This window comes from Ranitomeya variabilis, chromosome 1, assembly GCF_051348905.1.
Source record: "Ranitomeya variabilis isolate aRanVar5 chromosome 1, aRanVar5.hap1, whole genome shotgun sequence".
NCBI classification, from domain to species: domain Eukaryota; kingdom Metazoa; phylum Chordata; class Amphibia; order Anura; family Dendrobatidae; genus Ranitomeya; species Ranitomeya variabilis.
The window spans coordinates 115,953,431-115,977,539 of record NC_135232.1 but is presented as its reverse complement, the minus strand read 5'-3'; the positions used below and the strand labels follow the sequence as shown (position 1 = coordinate 115,977,539).

Here is a 24,109-nt window from a genome sequence, read left to right as displayed (position 1 = left end):
CCGCCCCCCCCCGGCCCGCCCCCCGGATGACAAATATGACACTCTACAGTGTCATAAAGGGGGTGGATCGAGACAGAAAGGGCGCGTTTTTACACAGCTTTGCTGCCTTTTTCTCAGCTCTCCGCCCCTTCTCCCCCTGCCTCTTCTCCTCGGCGGCCATTTCTACTGCAGCAAGGATTAACCCTGCATCTCCCGGTCAGCAGGACCAGGCCAGCCAGTCTCCGGGGGGCGCTGGACCAGGGGGAATACTCGTGGGGTAAGATCACAGCTGGGTTGTTTTACTCGGCTGTGAATCCATGTTACCTATAAGGCTCCCCTATAGGGTTCTCTACCCCTGTAAGGTCCTTTGCATAGCAGCCCTTCTGCACTCTGTGCACTATGCCGGGCTCAAGGTCCAAGAGAACCAGGCAGGACTGCTATTATGCATTCTGTACAGCCTGCTGGACCGCTCTCCCCAGTGGCAGCACGTAACACGCTGCCAGGACTGCATCCAGACTACTGCGTCAGAGCCCCAAGAAGCCCCTGCCAATGCCTCGGTGTCTAATGCCACGCCGGAATGGGTCATTCAGAGGTCGCAATCTATGACGCAGTCTATAGATAACCAAACCTCCACATTGCTTCGGGCTCTGCAGAGTCATGACTCGACTATGACCGCTACCCAGCAAAGGGAGAGCTTGACTCAGGAACAGAACGACCTGGCACATCCACGTCTAGGTCAGGACGCAAGCGGACCCATAGGTCAAGCCCATCTGCGTCATCCCATAGCACATGGTCATCCCCTTCTAGGGAGAGACACCGTAGTTCCAAGTCATCTAGACCATTCCCTTCCAGGGTCAGACAATGCAGATCTCCGCAGTCCCCGACCAGAGAAGGCCTCCTCCCCAGCTCACCCAGCAGGGGACGCCTCAGTGATGCACAGGATTCGGAAGGCATCTGTGACTCCGATTCAGACAGGGAAACGGTGGGGTCCCTGGTCCCAATCCCCCTAGCAATACAGCGCTAGTAGAGGACATAATCTCTTCCATCCATCGGGTGCTGGACATTTCTAATCTGCCACCAGAGGATTTCCTTTGAAGGACATCTGAAGCCGCCTAAGGTTTTCTCTAACCGCCCAGAGTTTAAAGCGATCCTTATAGAGCAGCTCTCACAACCTGAGAAAAGAAAAAATTCGCTAATCGCAAATATCTGGAGGCAAGGTACCCTTTCCCACAGAAGGACACCAAGGAATGGACAGATCCACCCGAAGTGGACCCCCCAGTCTCTAGACTAGCAGCACAGACTCTCCTTTCACTGCCATATAGCTCAACCCTCAGGGACGTAGCAGACCGGCAGTTAGAACGCATGGCTCGTTCAATTTTCGAGGCGGCAGGGGCCTCCCTGGCTCCCGCATTCTCTTCAGTTTGGGCTGCCAAGGCCATACTGGCTTGGGCCAAAAATTTACAAGCTGGCCTCCAAGCATCTGCTCCTGAGCTGTCGGACCAAGCGGCTCAAATAGCAGTTGTAGCAGATTACATGCTTCATGCAGCTCTGTATTCAGCAAGGGGCGTAGCGGGGATAGCATCAAACGCCATCACGATTCGGCGTATCCTCTGGCTGCGGAATGGAAAGCGGACGCAGCCTCAAAGAAGTCCCTCACGCACCTCCCATATCTCAGTGGGTGACCTTTCGGTGAAAAGTTGGACACAATGATATCCAACGCCACCGGGGGGGAAGAGTACCCCTCTCCCTCAACTGAAACCTATACGCACTTACAAGAAGTGTAACAAAACCGATTCCGATCCTTTCGGAATTCCTCGGGCGGGTCCGTCTCGCGTCCAGCACAAAATCATAACCGTTCCCCACACAGGGACAACTCATGGTCGACGCAAAGGTCGGACAAGACCTGGCAGTTAAAAGCAGGCCAGTCAAAGCCCAAAAGAGGTAAACCTCAGATTTTTTCCTCCTCATTACTCACGGACCCCGGAAGACATCCCACCCGTAGGCGGCCGACTTTGCTCTTCCAGCAAGTCTGGATGCCTACTACAGAAGACAGGTGGGTCAGGGAACTAGTGTCTTCCGGATACAAAATAGACTTCACCTCCAACCCCTACCGCCTTAAGAATTCTCCTCTTCCAGCCAGTATTACGGCACACTCTACACGGGCGGTAGGGGCCTCCTGGCCATTCGGCTCCAGGCTTCGGCACAGCAAGTGTGTAAGGCGGCCACTTGGACTAGCCCACACTCGTTTACTAAACACTACAGGGTTCATACCCAGTCCTCAGCGGAAGCGAGCCTGGGTAGATGTGTTCTGCAGGCGGCGGTGTCCCAAGTATAGAGGCCTGTCTGCACAATATTCGTCCATTGCTTCCCACCCAGGGACTGCTTTAGGACGTCCCATGGTCCTGTGTCCCCCAATGAGGCGACAGAGTAAAGGAGATTTTTGTGTACTCACCGTAAAATCTTTCTCTTAGCCTCTAATTGGGGGACACAGCTCCCACCCTGTTGCCCTTTTTGGGCCGTTGTTACTGTTGAGTTCTCATATTGTTTTCTTGAGCTCGTACATAAGTTGCCTTCTTATAGGCATGGTTATGTCATTCATGTTACGTTCCTCCTACTGCATTTGCACAAAACTGGAGAAGGCTGACGCCATCCAGGGGTGTATACTGCAGAGGAGGAGCCACGGTTAATCTTTTTCAGATTATGCATAGTGTCGCCTCCTAGTGGACAGCAGCATAACACCCATGGTCCTGTGTCCCCCAATTAGAGGCTAAGAGAAAGATTTTACGGTGAGTACACAAAAATCTCCTTTTTTCCCTTAAGGCAGCGAATGGGGACTACGGTTCCTTTCTAGGTTCCAATCTCCCCCGAATCATCAACAGGCAAGTACGTGGAGCACCGTTGGATGCCAGCCCTGAGCTCACCTTACGGGTGACGGTTCCTTCGCGTTCCGATCTCCCCCCTCTATAGCAGGCGACCACATGGAGTAGCCCTCCATGTACCTCTCCTGGAGCCAGGTGCATAGCCGGACATAAATATGTATGGCGTCTGTGCAGCCCCCCCCCCCCCCACTGCATCACCACTGATATAGCGGATGGCGCAAGGCGGCAGAAGCTCTCCACCCCCTCTAACTATGGCGACGGTGGATTGAGCACCGGGGCCAAGGCGCTGGGGGTCCTTGCCCCCCGGGGTATGGGAGGTTCGCACCTTAAAGCCCGGGTCCGTGGGTGGTCCGCAGTGCGGCAATTCAATGAAGGAGTGTGGCTTAAGAATGGCGCTAATAGCGGTCCCGGCGCTGCAGGCTGCAACCGCAGGTTTTTAAATTTAGCCCCCGGCTTTTCCCCTTCATACAGGCCGTAGTTTTGGCCACGCCCACCGGCAGTTACCGCCACCCACTCTTTCTGGCGCTTCTCGTTCCCTGAGAAGCGCTCTCACTTCCTGATCTCGGTGGCCATCTTGGTACACCCACAGGGCTAATGCTGCAGTGCTGCTCCAGCCTTTTTGAATCACAGCCTTCAGGACGAGCAATTTCCGTGCATACACTGCGGACCTCCCCGGGGGACTCAAGACACAGGACCTGGGTAAGCTGCAGAAACATAGCTTAACCCTTCCCCTCTTAGTAAGCGCTCTCCTCAAGGCTATGCTATGTCTCAAAGGCTCACAAAAAGTCTGGGAAACCCACACTGTGTTCTTCGCTGCATGTACCTCTTGTAAGGTGTCACTACCCCAGGGTCACAATACTGCATTGTGCACAGCTTGTGAACCGGTGACTGCTCAGGAACCACCTGATTCTGATACCGAACCCTGTGAGCCTAGTCCCCCTGAGTGGGCTACCTCCCTTTCCCGGTCTATGACATCTCTGGCAAAAGCGTTGACTTGTTCCGAGACCCTTCCTCTAACCAGGGCACTATTACGGACGACTCTTCTTATCGTCAGAACCCCTCATACTCCAGGGGTCTTACCTTGCCAAGGAGCTCTCGCTCTTCCAGGAAAAGGACTCATGCCATATACCCAGACTATCACCGGGATTTGGGTTCTGAGACCTCCATTTCTCGCTCCCCTTCCATTGGGGCCAGTAGAGAACCTGTTTCAGAGGACGATTCTGATACGTCCCTAGATCAGGAATTTCATCACGATCAGGAGACTCTCAACTCTCTCATTGAGTCCGTGAATAAGGCTTTGAAGCTTGAAAAGGAACCTTTATCTAAAACGGATCATGCCGTGTCCTTTAAGAGGACCAAGTAAGCTCACAGAGTGTTCGCCACTCATCCCGAATTTAAGGAATTTGTTGATTCTCACAAGATCTGTCCAGATAAACGATTCATGGGGCAGAAGCCCATGGAGTCAAAATATCCTTTTGCCCAGGATCCAAGAAAAGATTGGTGACGGTCTCCCCCGATCGCGCCTGGCTGCTAAATCTGTTTTATCCTCTTCGGAGGGCGCCTCTATTAAAAACCCAATCGATTGTCATATCGACAATATGGCGCGTTCAGCCTTTGAAGCCTCAGCGGCCGCACTCTTTCCATCTTTTTCCGCTATGTGGGTGGCTAAGGCTATGACCCACTGGGCTGAGGTCTTGTCTTCAGTGGTGCTGGATACCAATCTTCCCCCCGAGATAGCAGACCTTGCTACTCAGACAGCCAGAGGTGGAGATTTTGTAGTGACCGCGTCCCTGGATGCTGCTAACTGCGCTTCTCAATGTCTATAGAAAAACAGCCGCACACTCAAAGCTTGAAAGTTTTACGTGGAAATTATATTCTTTATTAGTACAGGCATCACCGAATGCTTATTAGCGTTAGAGATAATGACGGATACCTTTTTTCTATGCAGAGTGCACCACTTTTCTTGTACTAACTGCGCTTCTCAAGCAGCAGCAAACGCCATCACCATCTGGAGGTCCTTATGGCTCAGGGTCTGGCGTGTGGATTCTGCTTCCAAAAAGTCATTGACTTTTCTACCATATAACAGCGGTCGCCTTTTTTGGCGAAAAGGTCGACCAATTAATTTCCGACGCCACTGGAGGGAAGAGTAAAATTTCATCCACAAGAGAGACCCTCTCGACCCTTTTGGAACCTGCAACCACAGGCTCGGTCCCGATTTTTTTTTTTTTTTTTCGTTACAACTCAAACTGGTCCTCTACTTCAACATCTCCCAGTTCCGGCCAGGCACAACGTGGAGACAGAGGTTCCCAGGCCTCTTATAAACCTTCCCCTTGATGGAAAAGCAGGCCTAGTCAGTCGGGATCCAGAGGCTCCAGAACGGGCAGATCTTCCTACACAAGGAATCCCTGTGCTATCCGGGGAACACCCTCAAAGTAGGCGGCCGCCTGCTTTCCTTCAGTGCCGCGTGGCTCTCGGTCGTTCAGGACGAGCGGGTCCGCGACCTAGTGTCCTCCGGATACAAACTATAAGCTCTGAGAAAGGACAGAGTTATTATTCCGGTTCCTCAAAGCGAAAGTTTTCAAGGTTTTTATTCAAACCTCTTCATTGTTCCAAAGAATGACGGTACAGTATGGCCCATACTGGACCTAAAACTGCTGAACAAGTTCATCAGGGTGCGACGGTTCCGGATGGAATCGCTTCGTTCTGTCATCGCCTCCATGGAAAAAGGCTAATTCCTGGCGTCTATAGACATCCAGGACACATACCTCCACATTCCTATTTTACCTTCTCACCAAAGGTTTCTTTGCTACGCAGTTCAGGAAGATCACTTTCAATTCGTTGCTCTGCCCTTCGGCCTCGCCATCGCCCCTAGTGTATTCACCAAGGTCATGGCGGCTGCCGTGGCCTTACTCCACACTCGAGGAGTGGTGGTGCTACAGTATCTAGACGATATTCTCATCAAAGGCCCTCTTTCCACACCTGCGAGGAGGCCATGAACATCACGATAGATACTCTCTCGCCTAGGTTTGAAGATGACCTTCAAAAAAAACAAAAAAAAAAAAAAACAAATTTCCCTTCCAGAAAAGATCTCGGTTTTACAGCAAGAAGCTCAGAAGCTCTCTCAGCCTGTCACTCACTCTCTGCGCTTCAGTATGAGCGTTCTCGGCAGGATGGCAGCAGATATGGAGGCGGATCCATTTGCTCAATTACACCTCTGCCCCTACAGCATGCCCTCCTGGCTGTTTGGGACAGGAACCTGTTCTCCCTCAACCGTCGGTTCATACTTCCCCGGTGAGTCAGATAGTCTCTAAGGGTGAACAGTGAAATCCTCCCTGAGTCAAGGGAAGTCATTTCTTCCAGTACATTCGTTAGTTCTGACAACAGATGCCAGTTTTCTAGGCTGGGGAGCAGTGCTCCTTCATCACACTGCTCAGGGCCGCTGGTCCCCCTAGGAATCACGTCTTTCGATCAACATCTTGGAAATTCGGGCAATCAGGTTGGCACTTCTCCAATTCCCTCCCTTCCTGGCAGGTCGCCCAATCAGGATTCTGTCCGACAACGCCACTGCAGTGGCATACATCAACCGCCAAGGGGGAACTCGCAGCAAGGTAGCCATGATTAAGGTGGGCCACATCCTCCGATGGGCCGATGAAAACCACTCTATGATTTCTGCAGTTCACATCCCGGGAGTGGACAATTGGGAGGCAGATTTCCTCAGTCGTCAAGGCATCGACTCCGGGGAGTAGTCTCTCCATCCGGAGATCTTCCACCAGATCTGCTGTTGTTGGGGAATTCCGGATGTGGATCTGATGACCTCACGGCTAAATTCCAAACTTCCTGACTTCACAGCTCGGTCCCATGATCTGGCAGCCATCGGGGCAAATGCTCTCGTACTCCCCTGGCATCATTTTCAGCTTCCGTACATATTTCCCCTGCTTCCTTTACTGCCGAGAGTCATCAAGAAAATCAGAGCGGAGAGGGTACCGGTAATCCTGATTGCGCCAGATTGGCAGCGCCGAGCGTGGTACGCGGAACTCGTTCAACTAGTCGCCGACGTTCCCTTGCGATAACAGAATCGCACAGACATGCTGTCTCAGGGCCCCATTTACCATGATCAGTGCTAGAAAGCCTTCATCTATGCGTATTTATCATCGCACCTGGAAGACCTTCTTCTCATGGTGCAATGACCGAGGACGTTCTCTTTTTTTTCTATTTTCGAATTCTTACAAACGGGTTTGGACTTGGGTCTCGCCCTTAGTTCTCTCAAGGGACCGGTTTCAGCCCTAATCTGTTCTGTTCCAACGCAGGATTGCCAACAGATTACAAGTCAAGACGTTTATTCAGGGAGTCTCCCATCGGGTGCCTCCCTATAAGATGCCGTTGGAACCATGGGTCCTTAATCTGGTCTTCGGAGTTTTGCAACAGGCTCTTTTCGAACCTCTACAGGAGGTTTCCCTGTCTTTTCTTTCATGGAAAGTTGCTTTCCTAGTTGCGGTCACCTCTATTACACAAGTCTCCGAGCTGGCGGCTTTGTCTTCTCAAGTTCCGTTCCTGAATTTTCATCAGGATAAGGTGGTGTTGAGAACATCCCCGTCTTTTCTACCGAAAGTTGACTCCTGTTTTCATCTCATTGAGGAGATTGTTTTTATTTTTCTGTCACTCTGTCCGGCACCAGTACATCGCATCGAGAAGGCCCTTCACACACTGGATTTAGTGAGATCTCTTGGTAGAAACGCCTCGCGGACAGCGCCTTTCCGCAGGTCAGATCCCCTATTCGTGCTCCCGGAAGGGCCAAGGAAAGTGTTTTCCACTTCCAAGGCGACAATAGCCAAATGGATTTGTTCGGCTATTCGGGAGTCCTGCCGAGTCAGAGGTCATTCTGTCCCAGCAGGGATTAAGGCTCATTCCACTCGGTCAGTGGGTGCGTCTTAGGCCATCCGGCACCAAGCTTCCGCAGCCCAAGTTTGCAAAGCTGCGACTTGGTCCAGCCTGCATACATTTACAAAACATTACCATATTCATTCACTCTCAGGCCTCGGCAGATGCGACCGTTGGCAGACGAATTTTGCAGGCGGCAGTGCCACCTGTAATTTGTGGGTACAAGGAGCAATTGTAGTTGTTTCCCACCCAGGGACTGCTTTAGGATTTCCCATGGTCCTGTGTCCCCCAATGAGGCGTAGGAGAAATAGGGATTTTTGTGTACTCACCGTAAAATCCTTTTCTCCGAGCCAATCATTGGGGGACACAGCACCCACCTTGTTAGCCTATTGGCTTTGTTTTCTGTGTTGACATGGTTTGACATAGTTCATCCTTGTTAAATGTTAAGCTCCTACTGCTTTGTTACCGAACTGGTTCACTTACAGCCAGCAGAGGGGTGTATACTGCAGGGGAGGAGCTATTCTTTCTGTATTTGCTTAGTGTCCTCCTAGTGGCAGCAGCATAACACCCATGGTCCTGTGTCCCCCAATGATTGGCTCGGAGAAAAGGATTTTACGGTGAGTACACAAAAATCCCTATATTTGGCCTTGATATAAGCCTCTGCCAGGGAAGTGGCTGCTTCATGAGGAGCATATGACTTCTCAGTAGAGCGTTCCTGTGTATGGAGGAGTTGGGAGAAATAGCTGTGTGATGTGTATGGGAGCCCTTTGGCTAATCTGTTACCCGTTTTTAGCACTATAGCGGACAAGTCACCAATTATCTAGTCTTTGTAATATTGGCATCTGAAAAGAAAACCCACTTAAGTCAGCTGAACAGTTGTGTTTACCAACAATCCCCCTTACGAGTTACTCTTACAGGGGTGTTTCCATCTCCACCTTTCAAGGCTGAGACCGGTATGACCATGTATAAGCGCCGGCCACAGGTGGTGGGGCTATAAAAACAGCGGTAATTACAGAAACTGCATGACTCGCTGTACTCTGCTGGTTCCTATACTATACTATAAGTTATTTCTCTGGGAGTCAGGGAAGCGGTGTTGCACGGTAGTGCTTGCCGTTTCTGTGGTTGGCACTTGAACGCTGTTTTTACATCTGCCATTAGAATCCATCATGGGAATAACTCATGGTACGGATATTGTTAAAGTGGCGTTTGACAGAAATGTTTTTTTTTTTTTTTTTTTTCAATTATTTTACTTTGCCTAATTTACTGTTGATTTTTTTGGCAATAGGGATGAGGCTTTGTCTGCTGCACATAATGGCAATAAAGCGTCATCTGTAAAGCCCCTGTTACCGGGGAGAGGGAGATTACAGAGACCTAAGCCTAACTTGACAGCTAGGACATCAACCAGAAAAGAAAAACTTGATGTCCCTGACTCTGCAGACGTCCTCGTTGCAGGAACGGAAAAGTGTGCTGAACACACTGATGTACTGACACCGAACAAGAAGGAACACTCTGTAAAGGTAAGGAATGAAAATCCTGGAAAATTGGTCAAAACCAAATGTCCGGATCCTAAGATGATCCAGCAACATGTTCATCTTTATATCACTGTAAGAGATTACAATGAAGTCCACGTAGAGTCCTTCTGACTTTAATAGGTCGTATGTATAAGAATTGGCCGCGAAGGGTGAAGTCATTTCAAACCAGTTTGAGTGAGGCCTGATGAGACGGTCCTGATGTCTGACAAATATGCAGCTGCTGCAGTTTTTATAGTGACTGCTGATTTGGAGTGGGGTTTTGTTTAAAAACTGTTTTGGGGGCTTTCTTTTAAAATCTTGCATTGGTTAAAGAGACACTGTCACCTGAATTTGGAGGGAACAATCTTTAGCCATAGGGGCGGGGTTTTCGGGTGTTTGATTCACCCTTTCCTTACCCGCCGGCTGCATGCTGGCTGCAATATGGGATTGAAGTTCATTCTCTGTCCTCCGTAGTACATGCCTGCACAAGGCAATCTTGTCGCAATTAACGCCATGCAACGGGTCCGTTAGCGCACCCATTGACGGCAATGTGAATCTGATCGCTAGCGCATGCCATTTTCGGCACGCGCTAGCGACGTGCCGTTATTTTCTGACGGTGCGCCCGAGGTCCGTTCCTCGCTAGCGCAGATCTGGGATCTGCGCTAGCGGGATGGGCAAACGTGATCCCTATAGATACACTGCGTTAGTGCAATCCGCTAGCGCTATGCGCTCAACGGATTGCCCTAACGCAATGTGAACCTAGCCTGATAGTCATCTGTTGTCACTGGCATTAGGTAGGCTCTGCCCTCTCTTTACTTGCCTCTGTCTCTCTATGTAGCCCTTTTCAGCAGTGTCACCTAGGCTCGACTTATGCCCAAGTCTGCAGAGGCTTCTCATCCTCCCTCTAAGCCTACTGTGATCCATTACGCCTACGCCAGCTGCAAAAGAAAGTGGTCTTCAGGTCAACCTTCCCCTTTCTGCCCGTCCTGCAGCCTTTCCACCATGTCTGCCCTACAGGAGCCCTCTAACGCCCGGGATGAGAGCACACCCCTCCCTCCAGAGTGGGCTCTTGCCATGTCTGTCTCTGACCTGACAAGAGTCTCACAGTCCCTGGTCCAGGTCCTGGAGCGTCTTCCACATCTGTCTGCCGCCACCAGTACTCCGAACGCCTCTCGCGGTGATTCGCACGCACCTGACTTCGCAGGGACAGATCGGGCACAAAGCAAAGGAAGCGGGCTCTCTCTAGTTTATCCAGTTCCCGGGTCCCTCTGCATCATCCAGGATGCACTCCTCTCCCCGTGTCCTCTCCTCTGAGGCGGCTTTTAGGTCGGATGTGGAATCCCAGTCTGAGTCTGATTTGGACCAAGCCTCAAAAATGCAGGATATGGTAGCTAGCCTTATTTTGGCTATTACCTAAACTCTTAACCTAAAGGAGGATGAGGAGCACTCCGTATCCCTTAAATTGGTAAAACGTCCTTCCTGGATTTTCCCCAATCACAGAGAGTTTGAAGCGATTATGGCTAAACACTGGGAACATCCCTAAAAAGCACTTCCCGGGAAGGAAGCTGCTAGACATTCATAACCCTTTTAGCCCAGACCTTGTTGATAGATTTGCAGAGTCCCCTAAGGTGGGACCCGCTGGTCTTTCCTGTCTTCCAAGACAGTCCTGTTTCTACTGGACGGTGCATCTCTTAAGGCCGCTACGGATAGGCAGGTTGAGTCGTTGGCTTAATCAGCCTATGAAGCTACTGGCACCTCTCTGTCCCAACTTTGCTTCCACTTGGGTGGCGAAATCCATGTCTGCCTGGGCAAAAATGCTTTGCTGGGGCATTGTAGCGGCAGCTCCTCTGGATGAAATTGCAGATTTGGCATACCAGATTGCCCACGCTGGTAAATATCTTCTAACTGCCTCTTTGGATGCCTCCTGTTGTTCCGTCAGAGCAAACGGCAACATCATTGCTATACTCCGCATCCTCTGGTTGAAGGCTTGGAATGCAGATCCACCCTCCAGAAAGTCTCTCACTAACCTGGCTTTTCGGGTCCAAGCTGGATCAGTTAATTTCGGACGCTACCGGCGGGAAAAGCACCTCTCTCCTTCTGTCCAGACCTGAACGTCCCAATTGGAAAGGGCCCCTGCCTTTTTGTTCTTCTTTTCTTCAGGAACTTCGTCCCAGCAGGACCACTCTTCCACCCCCCCCCCCCCCACGCAGGAAGAGGTTTTTCTGTCTCGCCCGCCACAACCCCCTTCTCAGGCCCCAGAGGTTCTTCAGGCCATCTCTTCCCTTCTACGCACAAGAGTAATGGTGCCAGTTCCCTGAAGCGAATGGTATTCAGGGTTCTACTCCAACCTTTTCGTAGAAGAAGAAAGATGAATCCCTCCTTCCAATTTTATACCTCAAATGATTGAACCGTCACGTTCGGATCCGCCATTTCAGGATGGAGCCCCAACCTTCGGTGATCGCCACTATAGAATTTGGTGAATTTCTGTAGACATTCAGGATGCTTATCTTCACATTCCTGTTTGTGTTCAGTATCAGAGATTCTTTCGGTTTGTGATCCAGGAGGATCATTATCAGTTCACGGCCCTTTTTTTCGGCCTCTCCTCTGCCCCCCAGAGTGTTCACGAAGGTCATGGCAGTGGTCATGGCCATCCTTCGTTCCAGGGGGATTCTCATAATTCCTTATTTGGATGATCTTCTAATCAATGGGCCTTCCCGCCGAGACTGTGTCTAGAGTCTTCAGGTTACTCTGGACCCTCTGGTCCATCTCGGCTTGGTCATCAACAGAGAGAAGTCCTCTCTAACCCCAGCTCAACACCTGGTGTTTCTGAGTATGAGGTTCGACACGACCCAAGCACGTGTCTTCCTTCCAAAGGAGAAGTTTTTATCGCTCTGCCAGGGAATCCGCTCTCTAAAGCGACTAGCTCCTCTTCCCCCTGCGGTCTTGCATGAGAGTTCTGGGGAAGATGATTGCCGCCATGGAAGCCGTGCCTTTTGCCCAGTTCCATACCTGTCCTCTTCAGCTGGCTCTCTTGTCTGCTTGGGATAAGAGAACAGTCTCCCTGGACCGACCCGTGCTTCTGCCTCTCAAGGTGAGGCAATCGCTAACCTGGTGGATGCTATCCGCCTCAGTCCTGCACGGGAGAGTCCTTCCTCCCTCTCCGGTGGCAGGTCATCCCCACTGACACCAGTCTTCTCTGTTGGGGTGTGGTCGGTCTTTATCATATGGCGCAGGGTCGCTGGAACGCTCAGGAAGCCGCTCTCCCCATCAATCTTCTAGAAATCAGGGCAATTTTTCTCACCCTTCTCTACTGGCAGTCCACTCTCAGCCGGTTCACATTCAGTTGGACCATGCCATGGCCGTGGCCTACATAAACCATCAAGGCGGGACTCCCAGCAAACCGGTTATAACAGAGGTAACAAGGATTCTGCGATGGGCGGAACGTCACGTCCCTACCATATCAGCCGTTCACATTCCGGGGTTGGAAAATTGGGCTGCCGATTATCGAAGCCGCTAAAGTCTCGCATAGGGCAAGTGGTTTCTCAGCCACGCTGTCGCCAACCAGATTTCCCAGCGATGGAGCATCCCGGATGTCGACCTGCTGGTGTCTCGCATGAACGACAAGGTTTCTCAGGTCATAGCCAGGTTCCGGGATCCACTAGCCATCGGTTGCGATGCTCTGGTAATCCCGTGGTCTCAATTCCAACTGCCAATCTCCTTTGCCTCATTGGGGGGGGAGACACAGGACCATGGGTGTATGTCTGCTGCCACTAGGAGGCTGACACTAAGTGAATATAACAATTAGCTCCTCCTCCTCTGCAGTATACACCTACCACTGGCTCTAGCCCAACCAGTTCATGCCTAGTGTCTGTAGGAGGCACATGGGTCTGGTCTTCAGACCACAATTTTTATTTTTTTATTCATTTTCACTTTTTAGTTTTTATTCTTGTTAATCATGCTGTTTTCATTCTTATCCTTTTAATGTATTACAAGGGGCGACAGATCCCTTCAGGATTCCGATCTCCCCAAACCAACAGACGTGAACATGGAGTGTCGTCTCCATGTACCCCCTTCTGCGCCAGGCTTATTTCAGCCAGATCAACAGCCCTGCTCTATCCTAGGGGAGTTAACCCCAAGGATGTCCTGAGGCATTTATGGCATCCGTGTGGCCCCCCACTGCATCACCACTGACAAACAGCGGCGATGGAAGGAGACGGACAGCAGAGACTCTTCGGGGGGAGGGGCGAGTGCAGAAATGTTTGGTCACCGGCAGATGACTGCGGCTGGTGTGACCTGAAGGGATCAGGATGTGAGGACGTCTCCCATGTGATATCCTCACCTGTCCTGGGATCTCCGCAGGATTCTCGGCCCTCCCCCATGGCGTTCCCCTCCCCCCGCCGGTTAACGTTCCTGCCGGTTGCAGAAATTTAGGCCCTGGCTTGGGCCTATTCACGGAGCAATTCTGAGACTCTGCCCACCGTATGACCTCGCACCCTTAGCCCCGCCTCCCAAACTGGCGCTTCTCGCTCTCTGCGAGATTTCCGCATATGCAACTCCCGGGTCCATCTTTGTACACCCGGCCATCTCTTCTCAATGCTGACGCGGCGCCAAGCAGATCCCAGGGCATTTTTAAAGGGGACGTAACAGATGGGCATGGGCAGCAGACCTGGGTAAGAGCCCTGACCCTGCAGCAGACACATCAGCCTACATTGGCCCTTTCCTGAATTTCCTTTACACTCTCTATTGGAGGATGTTAACAGTATAAGAAGTCAGGGGGCATACTGCGGTGCATTATGTCCCTCTGCTGCTACCGAACCAAGGTTTCCTAGCCCCCCCTGAGCGGACTTAGTCTTTGTTGCAGTCCATGACGTCACAGAGATACAGCCCCCCTTCTATCTGGGGTCCTTCGCCAGCCTGTCTCGGAGAATTCCCTCACCTCACATTAGAGGGGCGACGGACCCCTTAAAGGCTTAGCTCTCTCCAAACCTACAACAGGTGGGAACGCGGACCTCCACGTACCCCTTCCTGTGTTGTTTTTTGTTATGGGCATGCCATGATATTCCAGGGCGATGAATTCCTTCTGGGTACCGTTCTCTACACATCGGCAACCGATGGTAATGTGGAGTGTCACCTCCAAGTACCCCTTCTGCAACCACGCTCATACTGCCCTTTTTCCCTGCGACGGATCAATAGCCTGACCCATCCTCGGACAGTTAGCCCTTGGATGTCTAGAGGCATTTGCCGTGTCCGTGCGGCCCCCTCCCCATCGCCCCTGATGAATAGTGCGATGGCAGGAAGACGGACGGTCCTTCTCTCCTCCTCTGACCTCAGAGTAGGTAGATGGAAGGCTAGGACATAGTTCACCGGCACAGAGAGCGATCGGACAAACGCTTTGCAAGTCAGAAGCCTATAGAGGCAAGAGAATCCTTTTCTTTGATTGCAGAAGGAATGGGAAGAATCCCCTCCGGTGGATCCGCTTGGCTCCTGCTTGGCCAAAACCCCCCTGTCCTTACCAGATGGTTCCTCAATTAATGACCCCACGGGCCGAGAGAGAACTTGGCCCATTTGTTTTTTTTTCGAGGTTTCGGCTTGGCACTCTCCTCCTCTTTGCCGTGGTGTATTTAAAGCTTTGGTCTCCTGGCTGATACCGTGAGCAGGACCATACAGGACAGTGATCTTCCTCTGGAAAAGCAGAACTAGCTTCCTGTTCCCAGGTAAAGACCTTTCTTCAAGGTGTTGCCCACCTGGCACCTCCTTATCATCCTCAGATAGACTCATGGGATCTTAACCTCGTCCTTGGCGCCCTCCAGTGCACTCCCTTTGAGCCCATTCAAGACATTCCGTTTTCTCTCCTGTCATGGAAAGTTGCCTTTCAAGTTGCTATTACGTCCATCAGGAGAGTCTCCGAGTTGGCAGCATTATCCTGCCGTTTCCTGTTCCTGATTCTGCGTCAGGACTAGGTAGTTCTCAGACCCGTTCCTTCCTTCCTTCCTTCCATTGGTGGTCTCTTCTTTTCACGTCAATAAAGACCTTGTTCTTCCTTCTCTAGGTCCCTCTCCGGTCCATCTCCTGGAGAAGTCCCTCCACAAGCTGGATATGGTCAGAGCTGTTCGAGTCTACCTTTCAAGGACTGTTTACTTTCGTCAATCCGATTTCCGGATTTGTCATCTCAGAAGGTCGTCGTAAGGGGCTCCCAGCTTCCAAGTCCACTATTGCCGTTGGATTAGTTTGGCAATTTTGGAGGCATAGCGCTTTCAGGACAAACAGCCTCCTCTGGGTGAGGGCTCACTCATCCCGGGCCGTGGGGGCTTCATGAGCTATTCGTCATCAGGCTTCGGCCTTACAGATTTGCAAGGCAGCAACCTGGTCATCTTTGCTCACCTTTGGAAGGGTTTACAGGGTTCATACCCATGTCTCGTCTGATGCAGGCCTAGCTAGGAAGGTGCTGCAGACGGCAGTTACGCATCGGCCAACCTAAGTCCGTTTTCTTTGCTTTCTCTCTGTTGCCACCCTTGGGACTGCTTTGGGACGTCCCATGGTTACCTGTGTTCCCCAATGAAGCGATAAAGAAAGAGGGATTTTTGGTACTCACCATAAAATCTCTTTCTTGGAGCCTTCATTGGGGGGACACAGCACCCTCCCTAATTGTTTGTACCATTTTTGGGCCTACTTGCCTTTGTTAGGTTGGTACATATGTTGAGCTTTTGGTTGCTTTTCTCCTGCCTTAACACCAACTGAGGTACTTTGTGCCTGTCAGTTGGTATATACTGCTGAGGAGTAGCTATTTTCCATTTTTTGCCTAGTGTCAGCCTTATAGCGACAGCAGCATACATCCATGGTTACCTGTGTTCCCCAATGAAGGCTCCAAGAAAGAGATTTTACTGTGAGTACCAAAAATTCCTGTTTGGCGGTGGCTGACACAGATGTTTACAGCCGAATCAGTGCTGCCCTGTCTGTTCTGTACCCTTAGGGCTCGTTCGCACCACCGTTTTTACCATCTGAGTGCAATCCAACAAAGCATTAGATCACACTCAGACTAATGTTGTTCCATGAGGCTGTGCAAAATCTCAGCAAATCAGTTTGATCTGATATTCATATCGCATTCGGCCATGCAAGTCAGAGTGTGTGGAAATTGTCGGTCTGCCCTTGGATGAAATCTGAGTGCAGTCTGATTTCTCGTACTGACACAGTGGAGAATTCAATCACAGTAGGCTGACACTCAGTTCAAACTCAGATCAGCGTTTGGTCAGAGGGTCAATTGCATAATCGACCAGATTTTCTCAGATGAGAGAATCCACGGTCATTCCTGTGATCCTAGCCTTAGAGACCCACTAGTTGTCTTGTTCAAATGAAACTGAAAAATGAGCTTCTAATTGAAAATTCTGGCGCACCCCTACTGGGCTTATATACAAGGTTGTCCAAACGGGTTAACACCTTTTAAAATCAGTGTATGTGCCATGCCATATAACATAACACAAGTAGGAAAAACTTCAGAACTGATGATTATCTTTCCTTCATTAGGTTGACAGTGGAGAAGTTGGTGTTACATCAGTCGATCAGCTCAGACAGAACCATTCTTCCAGTGATCAGGAAGATGTGGGTTCAGAGTCTGAGCCGGTGCCACAGGCAGAGAAGGCAAACCCTGTACAGCAGGACTCCGATAAGGGAGATTCTAGGTAAGGATTTGTGGAAAATTGACATTTAAAGCATTAACTACCTGTTTATGTGGAATAGATTAAAGGGGATATCTGGGACTCCAAAAAAAAAAAAAAAAGAATTGTGCCTAAGCACTAATAGGCAGGTGGTTGCTACCTACCTGCCTGATGGGCCTGGTGCCTTTCTCCAATGGCACAGAGCGGTCACAAACTTCCACTGACATCACATCAACAGAGCGGTAGTTTCTTTCTTGTTGAGAGGGCGGGACTACTGGTGTCATGTTGATTGACAGCTGGCTCTCCACTGCCTAACTGGGGAAGCCAGCCATCAATCAGCATGACGCCAGTATTCCTGCCCTGTCAACATGACGAGAAACCACTGCTCTGTTGACAAGAAGCATCTGAATCTGAGCAGTCAATGACCGGCTCCGGGTACAACATGCAAGTAATTGCCTCTATTAGCAACTACAATTTTTTTTTGTTTTTTTTTAAACTCCCTGAAATCCCCTTTAAGCCGAATGCCAGTAGATTTGGCAGTTGAGCCACGAGCTGGCCTGCTGTGTGCAGTGAGTGCAGTTTATTGCTGCAGGAGGGAAATGTAATTGACAAGAAAAGTTTATACGAAATCTTGTTTCCCACAGTAAAGAGAAACCTGCCCTGCCTGTTAGAGGACGTCTAAGACCAAAACCAAACCTGACCAAGACTGAAGTGAGGAAGAAGTCTTCAGATACCGAGGAAGGAAGTGATCGTTCACCAGTCTCTGGACGGGTATGGCTGTGTATTGCTATCAAATGAAGAATGGCCAATGCCTCACAAGTGCCACCTATTGGAGGTCGCCAACATTCATGTGTTCTATAGTTCTTGTTTGTGATGTGTTTGTTTGGTTTGTTTTTTTTTGTGAATAGATCACATCCCCATTTTAGTTTACGGTTCTTTTCAAAAGACGCATAGATGTCTATCCAAGTTTGGTCATTTCTGTGGCCCAAACTTGCCCATTTAAGTGAATGATTCTTTTCACTGACTAATGCCAGGAGTAGCTTGGGAAACCTTATACAGTTTGTTTTCCTCCTATGGGAACAGGCTGACACACAGATGAAAATCTGATCAAGAGCACTGGTGAATATCCCGAATCATTCAGTGCATTGCTACCACGTAGCGGAGACACTAACTGCGATGCGGCTTCTTATGTCAGTGATGTCGGTGGCAATGAGCTGTATTGTTACAAGCTAATTGTAAATTGCTTATTGTTACTGACTCTGCCATTTACAATAATTGTAATAATAATGCTTAAATCGGCTGCAGCTTGTATGAAGCACCCATATGCTGACCGAAGCCTAGAGCCCCAGCCTAAGTAGCTGAGCATGGAGTCATGCTCACTGATCTTGTGAAAAAAAACAAGTGCAAATTAGCTTCTCTCCTGCAAGGAAAGGAAACTTGCTGGAAAGAGTTGTCCGTTCACCTCTTCCCCATATAGTGTAAAATGATTCCCTTTTATATTAGTGATTACGGCACCACTCTGGGGTGTATTTTTATTTTACCACTGAGTGGTATCATTAATGTATTGCTGCCATATACACGGCCGAAGTTGCATACGCTTATGTAAAAAATTGCAAATGTGTCATATAGTGATTAAATGTAATTGATATTTTTTCTTGTTCATTCATCACTAAATCAAATTCTCCTCATTGTTATGAAGCTTTTTAGTTTCTGTTCCTTTGTAAGGCCTCATTCACATGCTAATGATGGTAAGATGTCGTGGCATTATGTAACTACCTTGCCTGAAAACTCTTATTCATGATGACATGGATCGTTATGGGTTGAGTTACACTTACACTACCGTTCAAAAGTTTAAGGTCACCTAGACAATTTTGTGTTTTCCATGAAAACTCATACTTTTATTAATCAAATGAGTTGATAATGAATTGAAAATCTAGTCCAGACAATGACAAGGTTCGAAAAAAGATTTTTATTTGAAATAATAATTTTCTTCAAACTTTGCTTTCCTCAAAGAATGCCCCCTTTGCAGTAATTACAGCATTGCAGACCTTTGGCATTCTAGCAGTTCATTTGCTGATGTAATCTGGAGAAATTTCCCCCCCTGCTTCCAGAAACCCCTCCCACAAGTTGGTTTGGCTTGATGGGCACTTTTTGCGTACTATACGGCCAAGCTGCTCCCCACAACAGCTCAATGGGGTTGAGATCTGGTGTCTGCGCTGGCCACTCCATTACAGATAGAATACCAGCTGCCTGCTTCTTCCCTAAATAGTTCTTGCATAATTTGGAGGTGTGCTTTGGGTCATTGTGCTGTTGTAGGATGAAATTGGCTCCAGTCAAGCGCTGTCCACAGGGCATGGCATGGCGTTGCAAAATGGAGTGATAGCCTTCCTTATTCAAAATCCCTTTTACCTTGTACAAATCTCCCACTTTACCAGCACCAAAGCAACCCCAGACCATAACATTACCTCCACCATGCTTGACAGATGGCGTCAGGCACTCTTCCAGCATCTTTTCAGTTGTTCTGTGTCTGACAAATGTTCTTCTGTGTGATCCAAACGCCTCAAATTTGGATTCGTCTGTCCATAACACTATTTTCCAATCTTCCTCTGTCCAATGTCTGTGTTCTTTTGCCCATATTAATCTTTTCCTTTTATTAGCCAATCTCAGATATGGCTTTTTCTTTGCCACTCTGCCCTGAAGGCCAGCATCCCGGAGTTGCCTTTTCACTGTAGACGTTAACACTGGCGTTTTGTGTGTACTATTTAATGAAGCTGCCAGTTGAGGACCTGTGAGGCATCGATTTCTCAAACTACAGACTCTAATGTACTTGTCTTGTTCCTCAGTTGTGCAGCGGGGCCTCAAACTTCTTTCTACTCTGGTTAGAGCCTGTTTGTGCTCTCCTCTGAAGGGAGTAGTACACACCGTTGTGGGAAATCTTCAGTTTCTTGGCAATTTCTTGCATGGAATAAATAGCCTTAATTTCTAAGAACAAGAATAGACTGTCGAGTTTCACATGGAAGTTCTTTTTTTCTGGCCATTTCGAGAGCTTAATGAAACCAACAAATGTAATGATCCAGATTCTCAACTGGCTCAAAGGAAGGTCAGGTTTATAGGTTCTCTAACCAGCCAAACTGTTTTCAGCTGTGCTAACATACTTGCACAATGGTTTTCAAGGGTATTCTAACCATCTATTAGCCTTCTTACACAGTTAGCAAACACAAAGTACCATAAGACCACTGGAGTGATGGTTGTTGGAAATGGACCTCTATACACCTATGAATATATTGCATTACAAACCAGAAGTTTGCAGCTAGAATAGTCATTTACCACATTAACAATGTATAGAGTGTATTTCTGAATCATTTAATGTTGGCTTCATTGGAAAAACTGATTTTCTTTCAAAAGTAAGGAAATCTCTAAGTGACCATAAACTTTTTAACGGTAGTGTATTTGTTTTATGTTCACTATTTATGCATGTATATACATGAGATATTAATGTCACGTTTAGTATAGATCTTTATATATTTGCTCTACAATGGATGCATGTGTCTTATGACCTATACTTTTCTCAGGTTTCACCTGTTGGTATCAAGTCGGACAGCTATCAAGAAAGTGAAATTAAGGAAAGGTACCAATGAATCACGTGTATTTGACTAAACACTGCATATTATGTGCAATGACTAAATTACCCCACAAATGAATGGCCCCTAAACTGGGTATAAATGGAAAAATATGTAGTCTGGTATACTGCACATATCCAGTCATTTTCATTCTTTTTAGTTCGTTGGGACCCTGACTGATGGTGAATTAATTTACATCCTTAAATAGCATTATCCTGGGAGCATGATCGCTATTACCATTAAGGCCACCATACGTTCTAAACGAGTGGTAGCCAAATCTTATCGATACCAATGGGTTTGGACGACAGTCTATTCTGTATGAGGGTCCCTGATCCATCTGTCGAAGGAGATTCTGAATACTTAATGTTCGATTTCAGACTGACGATCCTTTTATTTAGACAAGAGTCGGCAGAGCAAGCACTCTTTTATGTATGGGAGAGTCAGGTGAGATCAGACAGCTGTCTAAAGCATAATGGGGGGCTTTAGCATAGGTCATCCATATCAGATCAATTGGATACAACTCTTCAATTCCCAATCAGCTGTTTGAGGGCCATGGTGCTGAGCTAAGTGCTTCATTTTTCATTTCATATGAATGTATAACACTGCATTACTCAGCCATAAAGTGGCCAAGGCTGATTATAGGGATTGTTTAGAGTTGGACCCTACTAGTTTTTAATAGCCAATCTCAAGTATAGGCCATTGTTATTGTGATCCTGGGAAACTTATTTGGGCTTCCTCACCTTTTCTCCTCTCCTCCACAGCCACTTTTAGTAGTAAAATTCTAATAGTGTATAGATCTTTTTCTCTACTGCTCCATTGGGGGACTCAGGAGACCATGGGTGTATGCTGCTGACACTAGGCAAAAAAAGGTTACCACCTCCTGAGCAGGATACCCCCCCCCCCCCCCCGGTTGGCACAAAGCCTGGTGAGAAAGCAATAGGAGAAGCAACAAGAAACAACTGGTACAAGCCCAGCATAGGCACAACTTTGGCAGGTGCTGTGTCCCCCAATGAAGGCTCCGAGAAAATGATTTTACGGTGACTGCCCAAAATCCGTTTTTTCATTGTTCATTAGATTTAAGTGAAAATATTTCTGTTCTTAGGACAGAATCATCATCTGCCAATCAAGATGAATGTGGGAAATCGTCCATAAAACCTGCACTTTTAGCCCGAGGACGTTTCCAGAAACTAAAACCCAATCTGATAAAGGCAACTTCTAGGAAAGGAGCATCAGAAGACAAGGAGGTCTCCTCTGCACCGAGTACTGGACATGATGATGGAGGCACTGTTGTAGACTTTCCTGGTGATGGCCATTCTGGAAAAGTAAGTGGCGGCAGTTGTATATGGCTACTTTCAGATGTCTTTGTATCAGTAATGGATTTTACCTGGACCGTTTACATATCAGATGAATAATACTAAGCTGCAGGACCCGACTGCAGTTACCTGCACAGACAGCATCCATGTGCTGCAGTTGCTATTCATGCATGAAATTCCCTTGACGTAAGTCATGTACAGAATCCAGCAAAGCTTCACCGTGTGCTGCTTTCACTGGACACAAGGTCGTTCCTTATAAACAGGTTTATATCTTAATCTGTGTTTCATTTTAGGAAGAAAATATGAAGATTCCTGAGTCTGGATCTTCTCAAGCTTCTTGGAAGTCTGAAATCAACTCTTATTCTCCATCCTTGCCCCAAGACAGCGCAGTGAGCCAGGATCCCCTGAAAGTGCTTCGGTATTATTGCTGATTCTTGCAATTTTTGTGGTTTTCGTTTTTTTTTAAATAATATTGGAAAATTATTTGTTTCCTTTATTTTTACTTAGGACTGAAGGAACAAGAATATCTGAAACTCAGGACATTAAATCTGCTATTAAACCTGCACCCCTGCCTCCGGGACGGGTGCAGACACCAAAGCCAAATCTTGCGGGACGACATGAACGGAAAGCAGATATTGATGTTAAAGAAAGTAAAAGCTTTGAGGCACCCGTTTGTAATGCTGAGAAGAGACCAGCGACGGATCAAATCAATTCATCTGGGGCCGAAAATGTAAGTCGCATAATTGTGAATAAACGGGACAACTACATTTCATTGCATCAGCCAGGAGCATAAAATTACATGGAAACCCCTGATAGGATCACAAAGAATTTAAATGTAGGTTATTTTCTTAAATATTTGAGTGACGGATATCACCACAATTACCGGTTCTGACTATGTATCGCCCTTCCTAGACTTGGGAATGTACACTGCTCAAAAAAATAAAGGGAACACTTAAACAGAATATAACTCCCAAGTAAATCAAATTTCTGTGAAATAAAACTGTCCACTTAGGAAGCAACACTGTTTGACAATCAATTTCACATGCTGTTGCGCAAATGGAATAGACAACAGATGGAAATTATTGGCAATTATCAAGACACACTCAATAAAGGAGTGGTTCTGCAGGTGGGGACCACAGACCATATCTCAGTACCAATGTTTTCTGGCTGATGTTTTGGTCACTTTTGAATGTTTGTTGTGCTATCCCTCTCGTGGTAGCATGAGACGGACTCTACAACCCACACAAGTGGCTCAGGTAGTGCAGCTCATCCAGGATGGCACATCAATGCGAGCTGTGGCAAGAAGGTTTGCTGTGTCTGTCAGCGTAGTGTCCAGAGGCTGGAGGCGCTACCAGGAGACAGGCCAGTACACCAGGAGACGTGGAGGGGACCGTAGGAGGGCAACAACCCAGCAGCAGGACCGCTACGTTAGCCTTTGTGCAAGGAGGAACAGAAGGACCACTGCCAGAGCCCCGCAAAATGACCTCCAGCAGGCCACAAATCTGCATGTGTCTGCACAAACGGTTAGAAACAGACTCCATGAGGATGGTCTGAGTGCCCGACGTCCACAGATGGGGGGTTGTGCTCACAGCCCAACACCATGCAGAATGTTTGGCATTTGCCACAGAACACCAGGATTGGCAAATTCGCCACTGGCGCTCCGTGCTCTTCACAGATGAAAGCAGGTTCACACTGAGCACATGTGACAGACGTGATAGAGTCTGGAGACGCCGTGGAGAGTGATCTGCTGCCTGCAACATCCTTCAGTATGACCGGTTTGGAGTTGACTGATGCTTCATTCCAGGTCTAAGAGGAGATCCCTCAGGATAACATCCACCGCCTCATTAGGAGCATGCCCAGGCATTGATGGAAGATCATACAAGCACGTGGAGGCCACACACACTACTGAGCATCATTTCCTTGTCTTGAGGCATTTCCTCTGAAGTTGGATCAGCCTATAACTTCATTTCTCCATCTCCACATTGGGGAACACAGGACCGTGGGTGTATACTGCTGCCACTAGGAGGCTGACACTAAGTAAATACAAAAAGGGTTAACTCCTCCTCTGCAGTATACACCGCCCACTGGCTCCTGATAGAACCAGTTTAAGGTTAGTGTCCGTAAGAGGCACACTGGGGTCTGTTATTCAGACCACATTTTCTTTATTTTTATGTTTATTTTTTAACAACTTTTTGCGCATGAGGAAGACTGGGTCGACGGACCCTTTCAAGGGGCCGATCTCCCCCAAACATAAACAGGCGAGCACGGCGAGTGTCG

The 24,109-nt window shown here is 48.4% G+C and overlaps 1 protein-coding gene across 1 annotated transcript in view; it reads left to right on the top strand.

The window, feature by feature from the left end:
* Window positions 1-24,109, top strand: part of LOC143806921 (uncharacterized) — a 192,541-nt gene that overhangs the window by 65,429 nt on the left and 103,003 nt on the right. Inside the window, exons 19-25 of the mRNA XM_077287965.1 lie at window positions 9,022-9,253; window positions 16,769-16,923; window positions 17,544-17,670; window positions 20,472-20,527; window positions 21,622-21,841; window positions 22,126-22,250; window positions 22,340-22,562. Of these exons, the coding sequence (XP_077144080.1) occupies window positions 9,022-9,253; window positions 16,769-16,923; window positions 17,544-17,670; window positions 20,472-20,527; window positions 21,622-21,841; window positions 22,126-22,250; window positions 22,340-22,562 (1,138 nt within the window). The remainder of the gene's footprint in view (window positions 1-9,021; window positions 9,254-16,768; window positions 16,924-17,543; window positions 17,671-20,471; window positions 20,528-21,621; window positions 21,842-22,125; window positions 22,251-22,339; window positions 22,563-24,109) is intronic.